The sequence below is a fragment of the Colias eurytheme genome, chromosome 22 (assembly GCF_061535395.1).
Source record: "Colias eurytheme isolate Ceu_HAF_F1 chromosome 22, ilColEury1 Martin Lab GWU primary, whole genome shotgun sequence".
In the NCBI taxonomy this organism is placed as follows: Eukaryota; Metazoa; Arthropoda; class Insecta; order Lepidoptera; family Pieridae; genus Colias; species Colias eurytheme.
The window spans coordinates 6,532,564-6,549,687 of record NC_143001.1 but is presented as its reverse complement, the minus strand read 5'-3'; the positions used below and the strand labels follow the sequence as shown (position 1 = coordinate 6,549,687).

Genomic DNA, 17,124 nt, shown 5'->3' with positions numbered 1-17,124 from the left:
CTGCAAAGACACAAGCCACTTCTAAACTTTTTAATCAAAGAATACCTGCTTCATTTAAAAGTACCTTCAGTTTTTCAAAAACAAACTGTTTATGCAACTAATCCTACTAATATTGAATAAATTACGTTGTAATAAATTAATATTTGTAAATCAATAATGTAAAACTGCAGGTATCTGGATGAAGTTAGCTACCCAGAGAGTTTATGCTTATGTTTTGTCTTTTAGATCCGCTCCAAGGCACGTAAAGCCAGGCTAAATATTAGGGTAGATAGCTATAAAATAATTCCTATTTTCTTACTATCACATCCTATCCTCTCCTATCCTTCTAATATTATAAATGCGAAAGTTTGTGAGGATGGATGTGTGTGTGTATGTTTGTTACTCTTTCACGCAAATACTACTGAAGCGATTACAATGAAATTTAGCACACATATATGTAACTATATTACTTGGATTAACAAATAGTATAGGTTTTCCCGGAAATGCCATGGGAACAGGAACTATGCGGGTTTTTCTTTAAAAAACGCGGGCGAAGCCGTGGGCGGAAAGCTAGTATTCTAAAGTTTCATTATAGTGGTAAATCGTCTTACTTCTGAAACACGAATCTTCACTTTACTCTGCCTAAGAAGATCAACATTCGTATTTGATATGAAATTTTTACTGTTGGTCTGCGAAAATCTTTTTCTTTTGTTAGGTGACATATTTCTAAGATAAATAGGGTTTGGACGTTATTGGCTATTTATTTAAAAAACAACTGTATAAATGTTATAAAAATATCTCGCATTTTGCACAAAGTATATATAAGATGTAGAGTTTATACAATTCGTTTTAATTTGATGTTTACATGAATATTTAAATTCCAATTAAATGTATAAACAAAAAAATAACTTAAATAATTCTACGATATGTGCCAGAGTATCCTAAATTAAAAAAAATAGATCGTAAAATATTATGGGTAGAGAACAAAAATGAAGTGTCATACATGTGAATGTATGAATATTAAAGATAATAATAATTATTATGTAATCTTAAAGATTATGATTATAATTATTATACATATATGGCATCTGTATTTTGAAGTCCCATGTCACCTAGTGGTAAGCCTAGTGGGGTATGGGGCGGATGCTTTATACATCTGTTGCACTCACAGATCACAGAAACTAAAGGTTATGGTTGCACTGATCGATATTCTTTACGAACATGTTGGCGATTAGTTTTCTATGCCTTGAAAAACTTAATCATTTCTTGTTTCTTAGTCTCCAAATCGAACCCTGACCCTCGGTTCTACGCTCACGCATTAACCACTGTACCAAGGAGTTAACGGCGTGAAATATTATACTTGAAACAATGAAAACCCTTACCCTATGGCCTATGGGACGTCCATATTAGGGTAACAAATAACAATGGTAATAAAAAGTTTTGCCATTAGTCGCAAAATTGTTTTGAGTGCACCGTCATAGAAATTTTCAGTACATGTATGTTAGATGACATGTTATATTAAAAAAAAATTAAGACAGTGAAATAGAAATGTCTACTTGAATGAAAATAAAATTACACAAGAATCAATTATTACGTGAAATAATATTTTTATAAATATAATGTTCAAATTTTAAAGCTAATAGAAAACGTCATAAGGATTAAAATAAATATATATATGAATATTATTTAATATTTATATACTAGGCATATACTTCCAGTATATCAGTTTTAAAATAAAAAAAATGTTGTGTGGTTTTATGAAACCACGGTAAAAGTGAAACTGTTCGAACGGTTCCGAACACTGCTTTGTGTAGCGCATGTCGCGTGACGGTCGGCTGCCGAGTAGGTATACCTACTCGGCAGCCGCGATACACGCGACATGCGCTACACAGACCAAAAAGTTTGAGACGATGTAATAAAAGTTTCACTTTAATAAGACATTTATTTTTTAAACTTGCTAGCAAACTTACTACGCTAAAGTTTTAAGCTAGAAATATTATTGTAGAGCAAGGACATATTATTTTAAATCATAGATTAATGTATGATATAAAAACCAACTTACCTCCTCAAACAAAATTCATAAAACACATCACATTCTATAACTTCAAACAAAGAAGGATACGTAATTCGCGCGATATATCGCATAAAGTTCGCAGGGCGGCAAACGACCACCCCTCACGACGTCTAAAATCACACTGAAGAGATTACGCCACGGTAATCCGTATATATCTCACTCTGGTAATCGACTTTGAACCCTATTCCCGAACAATAAGGAGTAATTTCCTTTAATGTGTTTTAAAACAAGGTTTTCACAATATTGTTTTGGTAGCGGCCGCATGTGGACCAAGTAATTTGTGTCCGGAAACTATCATTAGGGTAGGCGGATTGTTCAGCCCTAGGAATTGGTTTTCAGGTTAGATTTTCGTGTTGTTTTGTATTTACGAAATAATTTGCGAGTTTACGTGCAGTTTTAGGTAACTCGTATAAAAGTGTTAGTAGATAACACAAATATAAAGAGACATATTATATTGTGATAGTGCTATATTATGTTATTTTTAAAAATAATTGGAACGGTTGGGGTAATATAAAGCTATAAGTATATATTTTTGTTTAAATAATTGTCTTTATAAATATTTTTTAAATTAGATTATAATTTCAATAAAATGGGTTATGGACTCTACTTACTATTTATTCAACATAGTTTATTTTATTTAGTTACATACAATATATTATAGTTTATTAGTAATCGTGATCTAAATAATTAAATCGCTAACGTATACCTAGAAAATATATAAATAGAAAATAGCTATTTCTATTTGATAGTTTCATAACAGGTTAAAAATATATAATATAATATACACTTTAATAAAGTACAACAAATCGTACACGGATTGGGGCAATATTTTTTGCGATTTCAAATTTATTTTTCACAGAAGGACGTGACACGTTTCCGGACGACAATAAAAATGTTATGGCGCCATTTTCGCGCCTTTTTCCTTAATATACGTTCTCATTTTGATTTTTAGATTCATATGTAGCTTTTGCTAATAAAACTTACGATAACTTTGTTAATATAATCATTTGATTTATTCTTTGTATAGCTGAGAAAATAATAAAATTTGTGTTAGCAACCATATCTCTATATAACTCTATCCAAAAATTAGAAAAAAATCTTTAATATTACCTAACCTAACACCGAAAAATATTTAACATTTTGTCTGTATGTCCGTCTGCAGCTAATCCGAATCCACTAGTTGCCAAAAATTTTACTTACAGATAATTTAGGTTAAGTATAACAATTTGGCTTGAATAAATTTTGATCAAAATTACTTTACTTCCGAAAAATGTCCTATCTACTAAGTACTTATTTCTATGAATACATTATCATTTATCATACTATTTTCCTACGCTATTTTGCTATACCATTTCTAATTTACCTATTCCAAGTGGCCATTGATTAAATGATGCAGCTGCAGGCAATTTGCATTCAGAGCCTAACATATGTGGTCGGAATACATTGCGAATAAGGTCTTGGAACAATAAGAGTTAATTGAAGAAATAGTTTGGCGGGAAAGTCAACGAATTTCTTTTAAAAGCTTAATTTAATACATTTAATATTATCTTTATACATAATATGAAATGTATGAAAAACGTCAATTTAAATTATAATCTTAAAAACATGGTTATAGTAATAATTATTTGCTTCATTGAAAGATCTATGAAAATACATAAAATGGCTAAAATTCATTTTAAATATTAAAAGATGTCAATAGTTTAATGTAATTTAAATCACCGCGCAATTATTAAAATATAATATTGTGCAAGAAATCTGCAATGCCAATACTTTATTATGTACTAGCGGTCCGCCCCGGCTTCGCCCGTGGTACATGTTTACGTTTTCTCTACATAAGAACCATCCTCGTACTTCAAGGAATATAATAAAAAAAGAATTATCGAAATCGGTTCAGCCGTTCTCGAGTTATGCGCTTACCAACACATTTTGCGATTCATTTTTATATATAAGATTAATATTCTATCTATCTAATAAAGTAGTTAGTATATAATTAAACTAATCCGACACAAAATAAAGAAACTATAACATTTAGAAAAAAAACACAAGTAAAATCAAACACAAGAAGAAACCATAACAACTAAATTATTCATGACGTAGCATTCTATCATATTATTTGAATTATTTTTTACATTTAATACCAAAAACAAAAATACAGTCAATATTCAATAACAATAATTAATGCTCTTTATAAGTTGACTGTAAAAGTAAAAATGTCTTGCACTTTTTATTTAATTTGATCAACGATTAATTAATAAGGCGTTCCATACAAAATCTCTTAAGTCTTATAATACATACCCAATTTCTGTTAAATCCTCACAAAACTTGTCTTGAGCAAAAACAAATTAAAATAACTCGAAATCAAAAGTTGAAACTGACTAAAATATTTTAATAGCAGTCGAAGATTCTTTCATTAGAATATTCAAATGGAACGCGAAAAGGAGCGAAATTTGAATTTGGAACATTTTGTTTTCTCTTTGGCGACTATAGTTTTTATAAATGAAATAGCCAGCCAGTCTTCAGCCAGTATTCAAATAAAAAAAAAGTATAAAATTGTTGCCATACGAATAAATTATGTCATATTATTTGCGTTATTATTAAAGAGACCCGTAAATACGCTTATTGAAAGATTCCCGTTTCAAATTCCTTGGATATTTTACCCTTTTCTTTGAAATTTACGGCCCTTTCATGCCAGCAGCTTTCTTATTTTAATATAATATTTTGGCAGGGCTTTATGATTCACTTCAAGTAAGTTTGTATAGACACAATGTTTGAGTAGGTTTTAAACAGCTTTTTAATTATGTTGCTTTATGTTTAATTAGCATTGGGCGTTTAATGTTTTGAAAGACGAAAACACAGAGATTTCGGAATGAATCCGGAACATTCTGTTATTTTCTTACAGGTGGACTAAGGTTTTGTGTGACTTTATACTAAAATGTCTTTTCATAATTGAACAAGAATTAAATAAATATAGTAGCTATTTGAGTCTTTAATTAGGTTATTATTATTCATTACTTTTTATTTTAAGATTTGTTATGACACACATAAAAGTACATTTTCTGTTCACCTTTTACCAACTTCACTAGACAGTTATTTGTATTATTTTATGTACGACACAATATTATTATTATAACAACAACGAAAACTAACTTATTCCAACTACGTATTCATATCACATAAATCCATAGACATTCTATTTCAATACAATGAACATTATAATCCAACATAATATCTATGTCATAATTATTGACAGTTAAATAGGTCCTGTATATCGGACTCTCTTGGTTACTAGCACTTAGTGTGTTTACACAGTCCAGTGCACTGGCTTAAAGTTCTAGCTAGTGCCCGCGGTTTTACTCGCATAGTTTTCAATACAAAGTAGCTTGTAGTAAGTGGTATATGGTACTAATTAAATTACATGATGATTATTGATCTTGATTTACATACACATTGTCTACTTTCAGATTTGGATAAAATATTTCTCCTATCGATTTACGAAATATTATAATCGTGACACTGTCGCTAAGATATAAAAAATATACTTATATTAGCTACTCGTATATCTTTAAATAATTAATCAGCAATCAGTATTGCGTATTACGAACACTAATATTATGAAGCCGAAGAGTTTGTTTGTTTCGATGACCGAGCTAATTCCAGGATTGAATTATTAAAATAAAATTGTTGTGTTCGATAGACCATTTATCGAGGAAGGCGACAGAAGAAACAGCAATGAGAAAACATGCAATAGTGAGATAAATATTCCTTTCCTACCTACTAATCCAGAACACTACTAATCTAATAAATAATACAATCACAGTAAACGAGGCATAGTCTGAACATGTTATCTAAGCTATTCAGCCGAGTGGAATATCGTGAAACAAGAAATTATCGGCAAGTGGTTGTGAACATGTTCATTGTCTTATCACTAAATCTTAATTTGGTTATCATCTATAAGTACTATTTATTATCCATATGGTTTATTTAATTCATACTTTTATTGAAAGCAATGTGTTTGTAAAGAACCAATCATATCGCTTCATTTAGTTTGAAGTTTGAAGCGATACTTACTATTGGTTATTTATAAACACATTCCTCGCTACATACAATGTACGAGGAACATTATCGGTGGAAAAGCACCCTAAAGGAGTCGGTTACATACAAACATACAGGTGAAGCCTATGATATATAAAAAAGCTAGATACGTTACCCGCTCTCTATTTTGGCAAGAAAAAACTCAGCTAAGTGCCCGAGTTTCACTTAGTCACGCACCATTCAGCGGCGTGGCTGGACGTTCTTTTTATATTTTAATCGGCAGTTGTTATTACGAAGTACATGAGTGAGACATGTATTATGTCTCGTGTGTGAGAGTGAAAGAGAGAACAACTGTATTGGTGATAATGCGTTAGTAAGTAGGTATGTATTAATTACGCTGTTTTTTAGTGCAATGATGTTGGCGTATGCCGCGTCTACTAGTATAATAGAGTCATTGGGTGAAGCTAATATTATAAGCGTGAAAAGATTACAATGCGTTACAATATAGAAGAAATATAACAAAATTCTTACCGCAATAACTGTTAGTGAAATATTTATTAAATTTATCGAACGTTTAATAGTCCGGGATAAAACTGCGTTTTATTCAACAGTCAATACAGACAAGTTTTAAAACCGTTTGGCCGGCTGCCAAAGCTTCGCGAGAATTGCGGATATATTACAAAAAGAGGAAAAAAACTTTGACATGTCGTGTTTTTGTGATCAAAATTTAAATAAATTTATTTGCGATCAATGTACTTTTTGTGAAGGTGAAAACTATACTAATACTAATCCATACTAATATTATAAATGCGAAAGTAACTCTGTCTGTCTGTCTGTTACTCAATCACGCCTAAACTACTGAACCAATTTTCATGAAATTTGGTATGGAGATATTTTGATACCCGAGAAAGGACATAGGCTACTTTTTATCCCGTGAAAATGACGCAATCCCGGAAATCCCACGGGAACGGGAACTATGCGGGTTTTTCTTTGACTGCGCGGGCGAAGCCGCGGGCGGAAACCTAGTCATCACTATCACTACATAGTATAAAACAAAGTCGCTTTCCCTGTCCCTATGTCCCTATGTCCCTTTGTACGCTTAAATCTTTGAAACTACGCAACGGATTTTGATGCGGTTTTTTTTAATAGATAGAGTGATTCAAGAGGAAGGTTTATATGTATAATAAGATCCATTAAGTAGTGGAGAAGTACTGTTATTTTTGAGGTTTCTAATGTGATGTCGTTAAAAATTACATTTATTCCGCTTACATTGCAAACGCAGGCTGAACCCTACGAGTTTTATCAAAATAATGTACTAAGTATTATACACATTGAAAAGGTCTACAGAAAAGTCCGCGATGGTATATGTCTATCTCTTATGGATAACCCACAATAACTTTTTTTTGTCATTTACTTTTTACGACAAATAATGGCTAATTTTCGAAGCGATTTTAACCAATACAGCATTAATCCTTAACCAATTAAATACCATGGATACATTGTTCATTTAATATAGATCTATATGGCCCTTTACACCGTATGATTTAAGTGAATATTTTCGAAGATATTACAGATTTAAAAATTGCGGGACGTAGCGTTTGCGGCCGCCCGGCTATGTATTTTATACCCGTGCGATGCCGGAGCGGGCCGCTATATTTTTATACCTATACAACATTCACAATTTTTCTGTAGTGTATTTAGTATCAGCATTGCACCCGTGCGAAGCCGGGGCGGGTCGCTAGTATTATATAAAGCTGAAGTTTGTTTGTTTGTTTGAATACGCTAATCACAGGAACCACTGGTCCGATTTGAAAAATTATTTCGGTGTTAGATAGCCAATTTATCGAGGAAGGCTATATATCATTACGCTAAAAACAACAGGAGCGGAGCAATGCGGGTGAAACGCGGGGCACAGCTAGTTCGTCTAATATCTAATATCTTTCACGTAAAAACTACTGAACCGATTACAATGAAATTTAGCACACATATAGAGGGTAACTTGGATTAACACATAGGATAGTTTTTATCCTGGAAATCCCACGGGAACGGGAACTATGCGGGTTTTCCTTTGCAAACGCGGGCGAAGGTGCGGGGAAAAATTTAGTAGATATTATATACTGCGATGGAATAAGCTTTCAAATTCTCTCACATTGAATCTCGATCATTCCATTACCTACTTATTATATCCTGAAGTTCAGGCGATCCTATTTTTACATTTTTTGTTTGTATTAAGCTAATGCCACAGTATTACAATATTATTACAGAGAAAGTTTAGGGTCCTCAAAACCCTTTAATATATCATCCACTTTTGTAATAATAGTTTGAAATAGCTTCTGTTAAGCTTTTTGGAACTCTCTTGAATCTGGTTTTATTTACATAATTCATGTATGTATGAAAAATTCTCTGTATACGTGGTCTTATTTTTTTCAAATCAATTGAAATCCTTATACATATAAATGCGTCTGTTTGCTTTTCTTTCACGTCACAACAGATTGGTTTTTGGTATTATTTTTATGTTTCGATAGTAAGAATTCGTTAGGAGGTTTTTTTTAGTTTATTTCCATGGGAATTTTCTTTGAATACGCAGGTGCAGCCGCGGGCAGGAAGCTAGTATATTATACAAGCTAGTTAATTACTAAATTAAATGAACACAATGTATCTTTAGTACAGTAATTGATGATGTTTGTTAACGTCAATCAAACGTGACGCTCGAATGCATAATGTGACGATAATTATGGAAACATGTATTTGAGTTGACTGTCTTTTAATTGATAATTAGGTTATTATTCGATTGTTGAAAATATATTTTCCAGTACATTGTTCCAGCTAGAGATATTTAATTCTCATTCAATTTTAATATGAGTTACTTATTTCTAATTTATCCAATATGATCACAGATAATATAATTCTATGATGACATATAATACGTATTATTTAAACATATGATTAGTTTAATACAATATTTCTTCAATGTATTTACATGAATATCGAAACCAATGTTCATGTAACAGATTTCCAACCTCATAACATCTATCTATCTATATAAAAGTAACAATTAACCAAAAATTTATATACAAAATTCGTAAATAATTAATTAATATTGTATTTAAAATCCGTTAAAACACTTTCTATTTGGAAATTCATACATTTGATAAAATAAACTTTGTTTGGCTTTAAAAACTAAAATTATCTCAAACTAGCTTTCCGCCCGCGGCTTCGCCCGCTTTGTACAAAAAAAAAATACCTACTAAAACCTTCCTCTTGAATCATTCTACCTATTAAAAAAACCGCATCAAAATCCGTTGCGTAGATTTAAAGATTTAAGCATACATAGGGACAGAGAAAGGGACTTTGTTTTATACTATGTAGTGATAAATGTATAATTATGTACACTTATATGTACATACTAGCTTCCGCCCGCGACTCCGTCCGCGCGGAAAAATTAAGAAAAATTAAGATTTTTTTTTTTCTACGTATTTTTCCGAGATAAAAAGTCTCCTATTTTATGCCCAGGATAATAAGGTATAATTATACTATAATCTATAATTATACTACATATAATTATAGTATAATCATCGAAATCGAACCGTTAGTTTTTACGTGATGCCTTCACATACAGACAGACAGACAGACAAAAAATTTTTTAATCACATATTTGGGTTTGGTATCGATCCAGTAACACCCTCTGCTATTTATTTTTTCAATATTTTCAATGTACAGAATTGACCCTTCTACAGATTTATTATTTGTATAATGTATATATAGATTTACTATTTGTCCAGGTTGGGTTGGCGGGAAAAGCTCGTGTTTATGACATTAAGATAGGATTAAAAGTTTAACACAGTAATGGGCATAATAAAAACTTTATGGTTGCTTTAATGTTATGATCTACTAGTTGTAGCCCGCGGATTTACTCCCATAAGGCTAGAAAAAGGCCTATTTACTATTAACCAATTACTGATTAATTACTATTCACTAATCAATCTGCGTTCGAAACTTCATCCAAATTAGATCAGCGTTTTTTGTGTGAAATCGAAATAAACATTCACCCTTTTCATTCATCCAGTCATTCAAACAATGCATCGATACGATTATATAAGTAGGATTAAACTCAATCTGTTTCAAACATTTTTATTGATTTATTTACACTTTATTGTGCTGGCATTTATATGCCCAAAATCCTTAAAATTAAAACTTACAACCAGTCCAGCACAGAAGGCGGTCTTATCACTTAAGAGTGATCTCTTCCAGGCAACCTACTGTATGGAGTAATATTTTAGAGGAGGAGGTAGGTAAGATGTACAAAATACATAAATAATTATAAATATATAAATTTATACATAATACATACACATCAAATAATTAAAAAAATACATTCTCTTTTGTATACGTAGTATATTATTATTAGTCTGTGATTTTCTTACATTTTTCCTGCTTCTTTAAATTTTAATCGTTTAAAAACTTCCAAACGCCCAATTCATTAAAATCCCACAATTTAAAGTTGATTTTTTACAAGGAGCGTTATGCAACAGGGAAATCATTGGAAATTCCGTTATTTCACCAGCTCACTGGGGGCTTGGGTTCAATATAAAAGGGAGGAATTAGCATACGGGGTGTCGATTGGACGTCTATTATATTGGTTTCCATTGAATTTTAAGACCCTGGTGTTAGTGTGATCTTAAAGGCATTTTTTAGAAGAACATTTAGACAGTTTTGTTAGGAAGGAAGTTTCTGGATTGTTGTTCTTGGATGCATTATCTAAATAGTTTTATTTTCGATATTGATGCATTCTCAATTTATATTTTTGATGCTTTTCTGTAGTTCTATATTATGACATTATCTACGTTTTTTCTTAAATCAAGTTAATCTTGAATTTTGTCATTTATTTCAGTTGATTTTTCTTATAGCCGATATAGGAGAAATCAACTTAAATAAAAACCTAATAAATTGATCCTATGAAACTTAAAGAAACAAAATAGAGCTAATAGAGAGAAGCAGCTCGGTATGTGTGGACGTGGATCGGCAGAGGAAAGTGCTTGTGACGTCATTTTCCTGTTTCGCGAACAAAGCTGCTTTGCCCAGAAAATGACTCGCGACTCGCGAGGCTACTCGCTCTATAAAGACCTGCCTAATGACAGTTTGACGGTGGATCCATACAACAAAATTACGTCAAACTAATCTATACTAATATTATAAAGCTGAAGAGTTTGTTTGTTTGTTTAAACGCGCTAATCTCGAGAACTACTAGTTCGATTTGAAAAAATATTTCGGTGTTAGATAGCCTATTTATAGAGGAAGGCTATTGGCTATAATATGTCATCACGCTAAGACCAACAGGAGCAGAGCAATGCGGGTGAAACCGCGTGGCATAACAATCTGGCAGAACAAAATAATAATTCCATACACACGATCAGAGACGTGTGCAGTCTGTAGCGAAAGGAAAGTTACTGAAATTATACTTAATTACGGTACATAATAGCGGGTTGATGGTGATTACTAAAATGGCGTCGTTAACCAAAAGTTCCGTCCTGTTTTGTTTAGTTGGCCCTCATAATGGGCAAGGGTGATTTGTTGTTCTATAGTAATTATTTACGCTTATAATAAGGAATAAAAACAGGCTCTAGGTTTGTGGAGTAACATTTCTCATTTTGACTGCTTTTGACAAGCTTTCTTTTGGAGTAAGAAAGTTCTTATGCAATTGGAAAGGAAAGGAAATTATATACATGAAGGATTATAACTAGCCTAAAGTGTAAATTGTGAGACTCTATGACTAAAATTGTAGAGAAATCAATATTATCTTAGAATACTTGCAAGGAGAAAAAATAATTAAATGAGTGCATTAATTAAACTTTAATAATATGAGGCCAAGTATGAGGCACAACCATATTTGCCATATTTGCGTTATTCTACTGCTGTATCGGTCAATTAGGGAAAGCTGGCATGTTCACAGTACTCACACTTATGCAATTTCACTTACAGTATGTTCAAAAAAAATAAATGCGACTCTAGTTTCATTTTAGACTTGAATTGTAAAATGGGTGCGTTGTAGATATTATATATGCAAATATAATTACTTATGAAAGCTCTCATAATTTACCTGTAAAATTATAATTTAAAAGTAAATCAATTGATGAAGTTAATTATTTATTCTAATAATAATCAATTGGATAAAAGTATTAATAATCATTCAATTTAAATCAAATAATAATTAAATTCCTGACTTTGGTCGAGTAAAGATATTATCTAAGAAATATTATATTTGTAGTACTTAAGTACGTAATACCTACCAATACGCGCTAACAAATATGTGTTACATGTTTATTGTATAATTTTCACACTATTAGTTTTAAACTCAAACTCAAACATTTATACAATTAGACTTCTTCTAGAAGCACTTTTGAATCGTCATAACAGTTTAACAGTTTTAACATTTACCACCAATTCAGAAAGCAGTATCTATAGAGAAGAAGACGAATCTATTTAATCATAATCGTAATTTTCTACTTCACTGTAACTTTCATCGCTCGAAGAACTCGATGTTTCGTTGTCGGAATTTCTTAATGTTATTAGGTATAAATGAGTCAGTGTACCTAATTATCTACTTTTGGTTCTAATTGAATATATTTTTCCTCATGTTCTCGCGTCTTTCTCCAAACGTCACTAAACATATCCAGACTAATAGCATTTGCTTCCTTTCTAAATAATTCTTCCACAGTTTTCAAGTTAAAGTTCACATTTTGTGATGCTACTTGCCCTTTAATTATGCCCCATAGTAACTCTATTGGGTTGAGTTCTGGATGGTATGGTGGAAGGCGCAATACACTATGTCCATGATCTTTGAGGATTGCATCAAGTAGGTAAAAATTGTGTATAGTTTGGCTTATTTTTTTTAATAATGTGATAACTCTGATTATTAATTAGTAATTTGATTTTTGAAAAAAAAATGCCGATTTTAGTCAAAATTTATATTTTTCTAACAAGATCCTTATCATCCAAATTTCCACCTTGGTGAGAAAAATTGACATTTCTAATGAAAATGAACAAAAAATTAAATGATTTTATTAAATACTGTAAAATAGTCTATAATTCTTCCATTTACTGTATCACAAAATTCTTCATAGATTTTTAGATATTCGTACTACACCAATTACATCACCCTGTATTTATAAACAATTGCAAAATATGACACATACATAGGCCGGGAGATACTGACACAAAATTTCGGGTCATTTGTAACAGAATGGCGGTTCTACAGAGGTCTTATTACGCAATGACTAAAAGAAAAATGATGGTCAGAACTCAGAACGCTGGTACCTTTTTTTTTTTTTTTGTGTGGTGTCTCTCAATGTTAGCCAGAAGGGCTTCTACATTTTAACGCGGACGCGGGGGTGAACTGAAGGTTCACCCTGGTAGCGACATGCACAAGGGCGTCCCCCCTTGACGGGGACCACGAACCTCGGCTTGAGCTGTCGCTTGAGTGGAGGAGGCCAGAAGGGCCCTAATCGGACGGGCACGCTGGTACCGGCGGACTAGTCGCGTGGGCGTTAGTCGAACTCGTCGAATAAATAGCGAAAGTCAAACGATTTGTAACACAAAAATTTTAGAATTCACCGATAGCCCATAAAAAAGATGTAGGCGGTAGTGTCATGCCATACTTTTCCGGTGTAACTTACAACCCCCATACCGACGCGATGCGTTGATTAAAAAAAAAAACAATTCAAACATTTGTACCAGGCTAACTTTTGCACAGGTAATCATCATCGTGCAGACATTTACGAAAATCGCCATGCCATACTTTTCGGACGATTCCAAATGGCCACCATACCGCCGAAAATCTGCAAAAAAAAATTTTTTTTCGCCAAACAATTTGTACCATTTGGATTTTTGGAGAGTATTTGATAAAATGTGACCATTATTATATTTGCCATACTTCTAGTAGGGGGAAAAAGTGCTGCCATACTTGAAAATTAATTTATTCGTCACGTTTCAAAAATACGACTGTACAATGCGTAAAATAATTTTTTACAGTATGGGATCATTATATTCTGTTTGTTTGTATACAATTCTACCTAGAAAAAAATATCGCAGATTGCAAACATGGGGCGGATGATTGTAAGACTTAAGCCAAGACGTAAAAAAAAAAATGAAAAGAATTGGCGATTTGTACCAGTACGGCATTTTTGGAAAGTATATGATGCAACGTGACCATTATTATATTTGCCATACTTTTTATAGAGGGAAAAATTAGTGCCATACTGCTACAAATCGTTCAAACTACGAATAAAATCTTACAATAAGAAAAAAATCTTATACACAATCGCCACCTCCCACAGGTATGGCATTATCACACTTCTATTTATAATCATTCAGGAGTTCTTGAAAAAAAAAAAATGTAGGGTGGTACAAATCGTTTGGCGAGAAAAAAAAATTCAAAAATTTGCAGATTTTCCGCGGTTTGGCGACCATTTGGAATCGTCCGAAAAGTATGGCATGGCGATTTTAGTAAATGGCTGCACGACGATGGTTACCTGTGCAAAAGTGAGCCCGGTACAAATGGTTGAATTGTTTTTTTTAAATCAACGCATTCACGTCGGTATGGCGGACTGTAAGTCACATCGTAACTGTATGGCATGACACTACCGCCTATATCTATTTAAGGGCTATCGGTAAATTCTAAAATTTTTGTTTTACAAATCGTTGGACTTTCGCTATTTATCCGACGAGTGTGACTAACGCCCACGCGACTAGTCCGCCGGTACCAGCGTTCTGACCATCATTTTTCTTTTTGTCATTGCGTACTAAGACCCCTCTAGACCGCCATCCTGTTACAAATGACCCGAAATTTTGTGTCAGTATCTCCCGGCCTAACATGTGCAATGTGTAAATGTGTTGACGTTCCAGCTCTTCTTAATATACCTATACTTGTGAACTTGATGTGATTTTAAATTTGTATGTGATATTAAATGCTTAAAACTAATAAAGAACAGAAGAATGGATTAAATAAAACTCACATTTCACCAAATACTTTAATTAAAATAAGCATCAACAGTGAATCTACAAACGTTGTTTCTAACGACACAGTTACAAGCTGGCTCCAAACGTACATCTGACAAGCAATTATCTGGACATTGGATAGAACGGTGTCTATAAGAACTGACAGATGAACAAACACACTCAGTTTTAGTATCTTTATCTGGACAAGTGAAAGTCACGTGTTTTGCACAAGGCTTGGTATTGCATTCATAGTTGTCATTGTTAAGTTCAGGGCAGCTCGGTTTTTCGCGTGTTGGTTGGCATTTGCATTCCTGGAAATAATTGGGATATTTTTAATAGATTCTTAAAGAAATTATTTAATATGCAAGCTATTGGATGAAAAAATGATATGATAAACGAAAAATCTCAAATAATTGACTTGAACAGATTTTGTGGAAAAAGTTAAAAGTTTAGTAACACCGTAGTGCCCACTACATGTCTGTGGTAGTGCCCACTTCAGTACCTAATGTTGTAGATCCTAAAGCATAGCATAGTGTGACTATTAATAAGGGCTAGATTGGTCAACCAAAAAATACATGGTTAAGCATATCATAGTCTTCAGATATAATTTCAAATAAGTAATAAACTGTGTGATTTGTTTAGTCCTAGAAATAAGTTACCCACGTATTCCCAAAATGGATTCTCTCAAAGGTGTAATCCTTCCCTACTAATTGCTGATCAACATAATCCTATTATCTCATTTACAGATCTCTTACCGGTAGTTTACGTCGAATTCTCAAACACTTAGGTCGTCTACCAAGACTTTTCTGTCTCGATATTCTTCTTCGTTTAGCAGCATCTCGCATACTCATCATGTAGTTACACCAGGTTTCGTTGCAGGAACATGATGCACCTGTAAATTTAAGAATATTTTTTTTGAAGTGAAACTTCTTATCGGGGTTGGAAAAAAATTTAGTGTAACATTTTTTCGTTACGCGTGACATTTTTCCGTTACGCGCCATCTTTTTTTATCCCTACCACGCGTGATTCGACGTATTTCTGTAAAGTTGCATATAGTAAATTATTTTTTGAAAAATAAAGTCATAAAGTTTCACTTCTTACGTGTGTACACTACTAAACACACACATTTTTTTTGTGTATAGATGTAATAAATTTGCATGCTGTTTTGGCTGTATGGGCTGAACATGCTGAGAAACTGAATTGTAACATCATTAGAGTTATTTACTGACAAATTAATGAATTTGAAGTGTTGGAACAATCTCGATGAATTTTATGGAATTCTAAAAAGTTACAATGAAAATATTGTTGAATACAATAATTTAGAATAGAAAAAAATATCTTCTTTTTATATAAAACTCAAAGGTGACTGATATAGTGATCTATCAACGCACAGCCCAAACCACTGGACGTATCGAGCTGAAATTTGGCATGCAGGTAGATGTTAGGACGTAGGCATCCGCTAAGAAAGGTTTTCCCGGGAAATTCTTGCGGGAAAAACGGGGATGCACGTACAAAGTCGTGGGCGGAAGCTAGTGTTACTATATAATATGATAACGTTCTTCTATTAAAATTCTGTTAAATATTATGTTGAAATAGAAACTTTGAATTTCCTCTGCACTTTAATAGGAGTAAAAAATAACCAGATTGCGATTTAAATAAAGTTTAGTAAATAATTAGCTGATTTAGAGATATTTCAATTTCCCCCTTTACAATAACATCCTGCACTACACTTATTTTTAATACTGATATTATTTTCATTGTTGAAATGTAAATAAAAAGCCTACCCATGTTTATAAAACATTTCTGTGATGGTAAAAATTTTGACAAAACAAAACCAACTAGATTATTCAAAGGCCAGAGAGTCCACGTAAACCCGTTTATATTTTTCGTGTTATTTTTAGTTTTATTTAGTTTAGGTGTATTTTTTTTTTATTTTTGTTGTTTTCAGATTTTTCTTCTATTGTTGACTGTGGTATTATCTATAGTAACACTAGCATTCACCCGCGTTTTCTAACAAAATCCCGCAATCTATACTAATATTATAA

The 17,124-nt window shown here is 32.4% G+C and overlaps 1 protein-coding gene across 1 annotated transcript; it reads right to left on the bottom strand.

Annotated features, from left to right (window-relative positions):
* Window positions 1–15,111: 15,111 nt before the first annotated feature.
* On the bottom strand, window positions 15,112–16,867 carry LOC149898738 (uncharacterized). The gene is made up of 3 exons (XM_090114852.1): window positions 16,864–16,867; window positions 15,835–15,971; window positions 15,112–15,390 (listed from the first exon to the last, which is right to left on the bottom strand). The coding sequence occupies exons 1-3, from the start codon at window positions 16,865–16,867 to the stop codon at window positions 15,112–15,114; spliced, it is 420 nt and encodes a 139-aa protein (XP_089970978.1).
* Between the last annotated feature and the right edge of the window lie 257 nt (window positions 16,868–17,124).

Bases quoted from the DNA above. Each gene is read 5' to 3' on its own strand.
- LOC149898738 (XM_090114852.1), bottom strand. The intron at 15,391-15,834 runs GTAAGAGATCTG...AATTATTTCCAG, and splicing joins GAATTCGACGTAAACTACCG to GAATGCAAATGCCAACCAAC.